Here is a 10937-nt window from a genome sequence, read left to right as displayed (position 1 = left end):
TTTCAGGGGGGAGGCATGTGGAGGCCTAACGGGGTATATTGTTAGCAATGTAACTAGTAGTCTGCATTACTAACAATACCCTCTCGCTCCCCCCTCCGCACCGTATATTATATATTAACCTTAACATGGTATTTTCGTATAGAAAACTATTCATTCACTCAACATTGATTTACTTGTTTTTTAATATTAATTTACACATGATAGCGAGATTCGTTTTCGTAAGATCGATCTTTAGAACATAATTTTTCAAGAACAAATTGCAGACCGCACAAGTAAAATCGATTAAATTAATGTTATTTGCCTAAAATAAAAAAATTTACTTATTAAATTTTTTTAAGTAAAGCTTTTGTCTTTAGACTCTATTACTAATAATTCCTTTTCTTCCCGAATTTTGTGGTCATTATAATTAAACGGATGATGGTACCTAAGGTATATCGATATCGAGTTGTATATTAATGTCGAAGCTATCAATCCCTAAATTATCAACTCGTGCTGCTTGACATCTTTCATACGACAGTGATTACTGGCTCTGTTGACATTACTTGTATAAAACGCTTTATGGCAACTTTTAAAAAATTATTCTATGATATTTAACTAAAAAAAAATACAATTACGAATCAGATGGTTTTCTATAAAGTGAAAATCCAAAGTTTTAGATGCAATTCATGATTTCAATTATATCGAAATTGACCCGTAAATGTAGCATAACATTTCATAAATATATAAATCGTCGTCATAAATCCTATCATAAAAGCCCAAAAGGTCGATACTTTAACATTTTTAACGTTTTTATACAACAATTATAATGTGATTTTTACAACAAATTCGCATTTGGTTCGCTTCTGAAATTTTGAAGGAACTTTTATATTAAGATTATATGATTCTGATCGTCTATGGCATCAAATGTCATTATCAAGTTGATTGTTGACATTTGACATAACTTTCATTTGAAATATTACTACGTCAAACTATGTTGAAATACCGAGATTTCTACCAGTGTTCGTGATTTGTGTTTTCGTATTGTAAATATAATAAATAAATAATTTAAAATACTAAAATACATTAAAACAGCTTTTGTAATAAGTTATAAGTTTTTTAATATTGATATGTTAAAATGAATTTTAACTATTCGCTACTATTCTTTATTATTGACATTCTCAGTTGTAAGTATTGTTTATAAATTATAATACAAAGTTATAAAGAAATAGTAAAGTTAAAAACAACAAAGTTATTATTTTACTAGTCTTGTTCAGATATTGATATAGGTTTAGTGGATATAAATAACTAGTATATATAGGACGAATTGCTCAAATTGATCTATCATTGCACGGCAAAATACTTGGATTTTATGATATTTGCACATAGGTTTCAAACGTCATTGTCCTTTGAAAATCAACATGGACTCATCACAAATTTACCGTCAGTAACTTTTATTCTTCAAATTAGTTTTATCATGACAAATTCATAAGGAGTTTGGTGTGGAGTAGCTCTTATAACTGAAGGACCTCATTTATAAGTATAAAAGTAGCTGAAGGTTAATTTATGACAGTTTTTATGTTGTTACAATTTCCCCTTTGTAATCTCTGCCAATAGAGATTCATTTAACTAATACCTTGCAATTTATAAATTTCAAATAAAAAAATATAAGCAAATTGAAAACATCTTTCTTTTTGAAATTGGTTGATTAAATAGAAACTTTATATAAAAAAAATTACATGTACTTGTAAAGTATTTGTGTTATTATTAAGTTTTGTAATTTATATTTTCAATATTTTTAAATTACTAGCTTTTACCTGCAACTTTAACCACATGACAGGAAAAAATAGTAACCTATGTTCTTTTCCATCTCAAATATGTAGTTTGGCTAAGCTGTTAAGGCAGCAACAAACATTCACTTTCAAATTTATAATATTGGCTACTAGCTATATTCCACAGTCTTGCTCATGTAAAATGTGCCCAGTATTAAAATTATCCTAAATGTTATGATAGTATAATAATCTCGCCACATATTATTTTTTTTTCATTTTGTCTAGTATTTTTTTCATGAAAGACACATCAAGACATTCGTAAATATACTCTTGTTGGTTATATGAATAAAAATAATGTTATTTATGTAGATGTATCCTGTGAAAGACTCCATAAACAAATATACTCATCTATAGAAGGTGGTGCAGCATGTTTTAGAAGATTAAATGGAACACATCAAGTAGGATGTTCCTGTGAGTATTTATGTTATGCTACAGTCATCTGATGCCAATATTCATAATATAAGTATGTACAGTGATTTGCCATTATCCCTAATACAATTACAAGCCTTCAAAAATTTTTGTTTTGTAGCAGCAAACAGTATTTTAATTGCTAATGTAGAACTGCTATAAAATTTGCATGTTAGTGGTATTCACATGCAAGCTATTATGGAATCTTCTATCATTTATTGAGCCTCCATATTTTGTGTAGAAAGAATAACCCATATGTTTATGTGATGTAATAATACTTTATCTATAATGCTACTAATGAATAACAAAAAGAATTTTAAACATTAAAATAAAAAAAGTCATCCTTCATTAAAATGATCTATTTGGTATGAATGATTTAGAAATTCTTTTCTAAATCATTCATACCATATACAAATACTATCCCTGAAGTGTGTTATGTCTAAAAATCATGTACATTATTTTTAAACATCTTGTATTCTAATCTATACAGGTACTATAATGAGTATAATTATAGGAAAATAAAGGTGTAAACAGATACTTATACTATTTTTATTAGCTAGAAATAATAATAATTATGTTTTAGCTTCAGATAAAGGTGCTGTTGGTGTGGTGGCCTTAATACGTGATGTGAGTGATGCCCAATGGTTAACACAAAATGCAACAGCTGGTCCATATATGGCAGTAGTTGGTACTTCATTATTCTATGATGTTATGGACTTGTTACTGGACCAACCTCAAAATGTGGCCGGTGTCTTAGTATTTGATAATGCAACATTAGGGTGAGTTAAAGTTTTAAGTAATTGGTGGTTAACTGAGTTAATTTCATAAAAACATACTTCTCAGTTATATAAAAATATATAAATGAGAACGATACTCATAATATTACAAACTAATATTAATAGTATTTATTTTGTTTATATATTAAGTTAGTAAATAAGTAAATAATCCACCATACAGTAGTGTCACATTAGTTCTGCTGCTCTCAAAGAAACCTTTACATATCTTTCTTATCTCTTTATATTATTTTTAAATGAATCTATAATTCTCTGTATTTCAGTACCAGTTCATTCACACAAGATTCAAAATGCCCAAATGAATATTCATCAGGTCCTGGAAGCCAATGTTCTTCTATATCAAAAGACAACAAAGTATGGAATGAGAAAGGTACTGATCTGTTAAGAAAAAATATTCCGTTTCCTATATTTTTCTTACCAGAGTCAAGATATGAGGAGATTACAAAAATAGAAGGATGCTATGAAAGGTATTTTTACAGATTTTTGTAATAAAAGCAATATTTTAACCCATGCAAAGTCAGGGTGAGACATTAGTAAATTATAATGTTATTCTAATCTGATATTACAGGTACAATCTTGACAGAAGTAATCAGAAAAATATGCCATTATGTTCAATTCAACTGCATTCTTTCATGTTTGCAGCAGTTAACAGTGCAGTCTGTTTAAGGAGGTTAGTAATATTACTAAAAAAAATCTATTGATATTTGTACTAATATTAGCATGAATATTAGATGTTTTTTACAGTGCTTTTGAGGAGCTTAGTTTGCACTCAAATTAAATTATGTTTTATTTTTAGATCTGCAACAACAGTACTCTTAACTCCTACTAAAGTGTGTGATCCCTTGGGTGATAATAATGTATACTACTCTCTTTTTCCTCGAGGAAAGGTAGGTTTTGGTGTTTATTATATTATAATACATATATAGGAGCATATCTACATTAATTTATACATACTTTTTATAGTAGTAAAAAGTTTTCCAGCACTGTGTATATTTTTATAGAAACAAGAGAGACCGGTTATAATTTCCAGCTTGTAATCATATCTGTAAAATAAACATGTTGCTATCTATATAATACTATAATAGCTTTATTAATCTAAATAATACCTCATATAATCTTTGGAAAAATCATTATTACTCTGATAATAATTGAATATTAATAGGATAGCTAGATTGTAAGAAAGGATAACGTAAAGTATTACCATTTTATACTACCACTGTATTGCTGTACTTGAAAATTATTTTTATTTTTTATATATTTACTATTATAACTGTTAAAGTTATTATATTTATGTTTGCATTATTTTATATATGTATACATAGTATAGTCGCGCAGAATATCGACATCGGGGAATAGTAGATGGTTCTTAAATTGTATTCTATTGTTTGTTTTGGTTTATAATTAATATTGTTATACTTACTTTCTTTATTTATGATACTGTACTAGTATGTACTAGTATGATACTGAGTCACATAATTCTATGAATAAATTCTTTCTTGCTTTATTAAAATTGTAGTAATTATTTTAGGGGTTGGAATCAAAAACAAAACCGGTGATTTTAGTTACTGCCAGGATTGATTCTGCTTCACTTTTTGATGGTAAATAATTATTTTGGATATTGATTACTAATGTGATATTGGAAACATAATAATAATACGTGAAAAACTTAAACCTTACAGGTGTTTCCCCTGGAGCAGCTAGTTCAGTAGTGGGGATGGTGACATTAATAACAGCAGCCACAAGTCTTGCACAAATGATTCCCTTAAAAGATGCCAATTTATATGGTATGATATCCTTTTAATATATGTGGTTGATGTCGATTTAGAATGAAAAACAGTTTTATAAGTATGAGCATAGCTGTAGCGTTATGCATGAAATCATAAAAAAATTAGAAAGAGGAAGAAAAAAAAAGTACTTTTAATGACAGGTAGTGGGATTTAATTAGGTTCTTGAATGTGGTTAAATACTCGTTGCTACGTATTGACAATGGTAGTGAGTAGTATTCAGTAGTCGTACTTCGTGTATAGAGAATATATATTTGTTTACAGATCGCAATGTGTTATGGACTTTATTTAATGGCGAGACGTTCGACTACATCGGATCTCAACGTGTCGCATATGACATCAGCCGCGGTGCATGGCCTCCTTCTGCTCCGTTATCACCGTCTGATATACCATTGCACATAGAACTAGGACAAATTGGAGGTTCTCTCATGTTAAACAAAGATAATGAGTCTTGGCCATTTTATGCTTACACACCGGATGATATAAGTAAGGTAAGTAAAATTTTAATATTATTTTTTATTACTTTTCTTGTATTATTTTTCCAAACACGTATATAAACATATTCTTAAAAATGTTCATAGATTTATTTTTCTAAATGTTAACTTGCAAAAGTACATATCACTGGTTATTTGATTATAATTATTTTGTTTAATTCAGCTACCATTAGTATGTGTGTGACTGACAACACTTAAAGATTGACCACCACCAGAAGTTTCATAAACTTCAATTTAGCCATCAATCTCCGACTACCTTCTTGCTCATATAGGTTTTCGATATGTATATTTACTGTGTTATTAAGATGAAATAAAATTGTTGTTGTAACAACAATAGATAGACTAGGCAATTTTGTTAAAAAAAATTTTACACTGGTATTTTTATACTGTAATGTGTTCCCCAAGTTACCTTACCTATCTAACGGCTTAAATGACCTAAGAATGAAAAAGAGTTGTACTGTATGTACCGAATATTATACTTATTGTAGCAAAGTTTATATTCCAGGTAACACAAATATTAGAAGAACTAAATTCAAATCTCGGTGTACACAAAATGACACTGAGCCCAGTCTTCACAGATAACCTACCACCATCCTCGCTACATTCTTTTAGACGTATTCTCAAGAATGTCACTGAGAGTGGATCTTTGACTGAAGTGCTGTTGACAGATTTTAATGAAAAATTCACTAACATGTTTTACAATTCTGCATTAGATGATTATCATAATATCGGATTTCTGTATCACAACATAAGTATAGGCAGTGATGGAAAATGTAAGTTTGTAGAAAATACTTCAATATTTTATAATATGCTAATATATAAATTGCCATACATTGCGCGGCGTAATGCGTTTAGCATTGTTAAATAAACGAGTTTATTATTGCAAATATTGTTTGCAAAAAGTCACCTAAATCGTGAATGCACCAATAAATGACGAGAAGTTTTGTAGGTACCCTACAATGGTAGGTTCAGTAAATATCCCTACGTTGTAAATATTATTCGTGTTTACATATAAATTTTAAGTAGCTAAGTTTTCTAAGAAAAACATCTCAAATCCTCATAAAATTAAAGTCAGACCGATACGAAAGTAAACCTTATTGAATGCAAAAAGAAATCGCGGAAAAACTGAAAATCTATTCAGAATTGGCAATGCAATCGCGTAACATAGTTGTTAAAAAAAATCATACGAACCTAGAATCTTCTTTTGGAAATATAAGATCCGCGTCATTATTATTATGTTACTTGGTATGCATTTGTTACCTAGTAAATTGGTTTCAGTATCTTGGATTTATAGTGATCGTAACGTAACCATTCCCATCAATCATTTCATGTCGCATTTTGACCCAGTATCTTATATTTTACTATGTTGTAGTATAGTGTATATGTTTAAAATTGAAGTTTCAACACGTAAATAGTAGAAATCAACTATAATTTAGAAAACCTAAACCAATCTGACTCAATATGATTTCAGTTATACCAACGGATGAGCTTATATTAAATGGTACCATGAAAAAAACTGAAATTCAAGTGAAGATTGCACAGTTCGCGACCGCGGTGGCGCGTACTCTTTACAAAGAAGTCGTCGGGAACCCATATGCAGGCAGTGTTACAGCATCGGCCCATCTGGTATGTTTATACACACTGATATAAATCTAACTGTAGATCTTAACTCGCTTCGCGGTTATCTTAACAACTTTGGCGTTTCGCGTGATTTCTACTAACAGTATTTCACTATCATTAGTTTTTGATACAACTTGTAATGGTAAACAAGCCGACGAGCTTGATAGAAGGTGATAATCGTCAAGTAAAGAAATTAACAGTACCACGGATATGATAGGGTTTTCTGTGATGCCCATGATACCCTCATGCAATACTATTCCTGAGGACTACGGTCTTATGCCTCCTTAACCTTTTACATTCTTGATTAATTTCATTATTTAGTATAAATTATCTCAATGAATACTTATTAATGGAAAGAATTCTTACTGAAATTATGAACATGAAAATTTGTTTATTTGTTATGAAATTTGGTATACACGTACTATTTGGTGTGGAGATGGATATAACCTAGTCAATCGGGGAAAAAAGGATTGTTAGTAATAGAGACTGAGAATCCCATTGCTAGCAATATACCCAACCAGGTCGACCTCCTCGCGGTTCCCCCTGGAAACTATCATGGTTAATTCCTGATGAATTTATCATGATGGGCTAACTGGCCTGTTTTCATTCTCATCTATCACCCTTCACTGGTGCTCCGCCAGCGTATCCCGTTAGCGCAGGCGGGGTTACAATACCATTTTCACCCATCAAAAAAAAAACCTACTCAATCAATATATCTCGGTTACGCAAAGTTGCGGGTAAAACGTTGTCATATGTAAAACTATAGGTGGACGAAATGCTGTATTGCTTCCTGAGGAGCCAGGCATGCCGGCTGCTACTGGCGGCGGACTACGGATCGAGCGGGTCCGGCGGTCGCGACGAGCGGCTGCCCGAGCAGCCGGCGCCGCTGTACGTGGGCGTGGCGGCGTGGAGCGGCACCGCGCCCGTCTTCGCCGGACACCTGCTCGCCTTGCTCACCGGCGATCACCTCGCCGTCAACCGCACCAAGTGCGATGCGCTCACCGATCCTGTATGTTGTCTGTTTTTATTACATTTTTTATTTGTCATTCATTTAACTTAAATCCCACGATTCACCTGTATTTTTCATGTACATGTTAAATGTTGTTATTAAGAATCAGGTCAAATTGTTACTAATGTTAATAGATATGTAACAATTCTATTTCACGACATTCGTTCACGCTAATCTCGAAATCTGCTCTAACGATTTTTATAAATATTTGTAACCATGCATTTATTACCACTTTAATTCGAGAGATAGGATATTTAATATATCGATAAAAAATATGGACCCAAGTCAGCTAGTTACTTAAAAAATTTCTTTAAAGTACGTAATATCTTTGACAATTAGAAATAATAAGGATGTGCTTGTAATTGATGCAACTAATTATTTCAGAACTATTCATACTACTGGCTAAAAGGCTGGAACCACACGGGTGTCTGTATCCAAACAACTATGAATTTTAGTCAAGCTGTAAGTCCCGCATTTATAACACCAGGTATGTTTAATTTCTCATTACATTTATTAATACGTATTATAAAACTACGATACAATTTTTATTAATTTTACGAACGATATGTTTATTTTGACGAACAAGCAGAGCATATAAATATTTATATGGGTGTACCCAGGCTTCTGGCCGGAGGTTGAGGGGGAGAGGTGCAGCCAGATTGTTCACGATTGTAAAGCTTCAGTTTTTTCAAACGTATACATATATTGTAAGACATACAATTCCTTTATCACTTAAGTTTCTTAATTGTTCAAGAAACTTAAGTGCCATTATAAATTTATATCATAACGGCAACTAATATGAATAAAATATGACATCATTATTATAATCTCAGCCGTTATCCGTCAACAGCTGAACATAGGCTTCCTCCATAGACTGCTATAAAGAACGGTCCTGAGACATCTGCATCCACTAACTCTGACATGCATATGATTTATTATATGAAGGGATTTAAATTTTGACATCCAGAAATATAAAAGAACGTCTATATAATCACGTAGTTCTACTCTATTATATTGTGGTGATAAAATGCAATGAAATCGTGCTGTGATCCAATTTTCTTTTCATACAACAAGGAAGGATAAACAAGTGGAGTGAATGTGTACAATTTTTTTATGGCATGATAATAATATGGTAACCTCTCACCTGCGCTATCAGTATACACTGGCGAAGATGAAGATGAAGTTAGCTCATTGTGGGGGACTGTGTGGATGTCGACCTTTCTTATGGAGTGTATTCCTGACAATGCAGTTATTGTACTCTCATTACTAACAATTGTCTCCACCCTGTCCGCAGATTACGATTTCACGTCGGGCACGTACTCTACGTGGACGGAGTCGGTGTGGCTGTCGATGTGGGCGCGCGTGTTCGTGTCGGCGGGCGGCGGCGGCGCGCGTGCGGCGGCGGCGGGCGGCGCGGCGGCCACGCTGCTGGCGGCCGCGCTCACCGCCTGGCTGCGCCGCCACGCCGCCGCCGTATTCTCCGCGCCGTCCACACAAGTCCTCCACGATGCGTCCTCCGCCGCCGGGTTAGTACCGCACCCCTACATCATTACCTACGAAGTGTGGCAACATAGCAATTATCTGTCAATTTATTTTATTTCTTTCTTTCTTTTATATTGATTTCGAATTAGGCACACAACATGTTTTATAGAGCATGCTGATGTGCATACCTATAGCAGGCGTACACAATATTGACTACAGATTACATGCATATAAATGTCACAACATAATTCATAAAATTAATTAATATAAAAGCAATTGAACAATTATCAATGTTTTTTTATTATTTTAAAAGTATTTTACTAGCAAAATGAAGCATTATCTATCATTGAAAATGTGAAGTTTTAATAGAGAATTTATATGCAATATATTATAAGATTAACATTTTAGTTTATTATCTAGGGACTTTATTATTATTTTATTATTCCCTCTTTATTCCTTTTACATCCTATAGACATATTGACGGCATAATACCTATTGTATTTTTACTGCATATAATTATGGTAACAATTTTTTTTTTATTTCAGCATCCTAAGGACGGTCAACTGTTAAAGCGGAAACATTTCTATGACGCCGTGTGGCAATAGTAATAAATAATATAAAATATACCATTCCATGACTATAGATTGCAAGATGATAATTGTTTTCTTTCAAAACTTTTTTTAATTAGGTATTTGTATATACAACACCGCATTCTGCTTAGTTGCAGTCTGGATTTCCATAGAGTAATGCGTAGCAGTAGAGTGTAGCGCATATGTACTTGAATACATAAAAATATTGTCGCATCGCATATCGATAGGCAATTGTCCCCTTTAATCAAACAAGAGAAATTTTGTTCTATTTTGAAAATTTTTAGTTATGTTATAGAACTTATGTTACAGTATTATTTAAAAACAAAAGTGATCCTATATTATGTATATAAAATTATTTCAAGGCTGTTAGTATATTTAGTATAAGTTTGATAACATCTTGTTGACATGAAGGAATGTGTGTGTCTGTAACATTAGCAGAAACTAATTTCAATTAACATTATTTTTCTTTAATATTACATGCCGATATAATTTGTTATATTAATAATAATTAATAGTCCCATTGTTCATTGTTACTTTTTATTTATACTCTTAATAAATTAATTCCGATCTTAGAATGATTATTTATTTATCTATACCAGTGATTCTCAACCACTGTGCCGCGGCACTTTTGTGTGCCGCCAAATTTTAAAAGTGTGCCGCCAAATTTTGCAAATATTTAAAATTTTTGTCATAAACTATTTATGCAGTGTGTTGTAGTAAGTAAATAATTTTTATCTTTTTCTTTGTGTGCCGCCAAATTTTGAAATCGTTAAATATGTGCCGCAACAAAAAAAAAAAAGGTTGAGAATCACTAATCTATACAATAGTATAGTAGCCCTAACGATTTGAGGAAACTCTTATAAAATAATTATGCGTAATAGTTTTTTATATACAGATTTATTATAGTTTGCACACATGTATTTCATCACATAGTCGAAGAATACTGAC

General features: G+C 31.9%; 1 protein-coding gene across 1 annotated transcript; it reads left to right on the top strand.

The window, feature by feature from the left end:
- The first annotated feature begins 953 nt into the window (after positions 1-953).
- Positions 954-10564, top strand: LOC113522991 (nicastrin). The gene is made up of 15 exons (XM_052897967.1): positions 954-1163; positions 2118-2219; positions 2800-2995; positions 3274-3477; positions 3579-3680; positions 3807-3897; positions 4539-4608; positions 4690-4794; positions 5059-5285; positions 5794-6061; positions 6760-6914; positions 7675-7917; positions 8302-8404; positions 9212-9443; positions 9945-10564. The coding sequence occupies exons 1-15, from the start codon at positions 1115-1117 to the stop codon at positions 9967-9969; spliced, it is 2172 nt and encodes a 723-aa protein (XP_052753927.1). The 5' UTR covers positions 954-1114; the 3' UTR covers positions 9970-10564.
- Positions 10565-10937: the final 373 nt, after the last annotated feature.

Source organism: Galleria mellonella, unplaced genomic scaffold (assembly GCF_026898425.1).
Source record: "Galleria mellonella isolate WM207_F2 unplaced genomic scaffold, CSIRO_AGI_GalMel_v1 utg38, whole genome shotgun sequence".
Taxonomy (NCBI): Eukaryota; Metazoa; Arthropoda; class Insecta; order Lepidoptera; family Pyralidae; genus Galleria; species Galleria mellonella.
The sequence above is the reverse complement of the archived record's forward strand: the minus strand, read 5'-3'. Positions and strand labels throughout refer to the sequence as shown.

Excerpts from the sequence above, each read along its gene's own strand:
- LOC113522991 (XM_052897967.1), top strand. The coding sequence starts at position 1,115 with ATGAATTTTAACTATTCGCTACTATTCTTTATTATTGACATTCTCAGT. Across the intron at positions 3,681-3,806 it reads AGTGCAGTCTGTTTAAGGAG|ATCTGCAACAACAGTACTCT; the intron begins GTTAGTAATATT and ends TTTTATTTTTAG. Across the intron at positions 8,405-9,211 it reads TCCCGCATTTATAACACCAG|ATTACGATTTCACGTCGGGC; the intron begins GTATGTTTAATT and ends CCCTGTCCGCAG.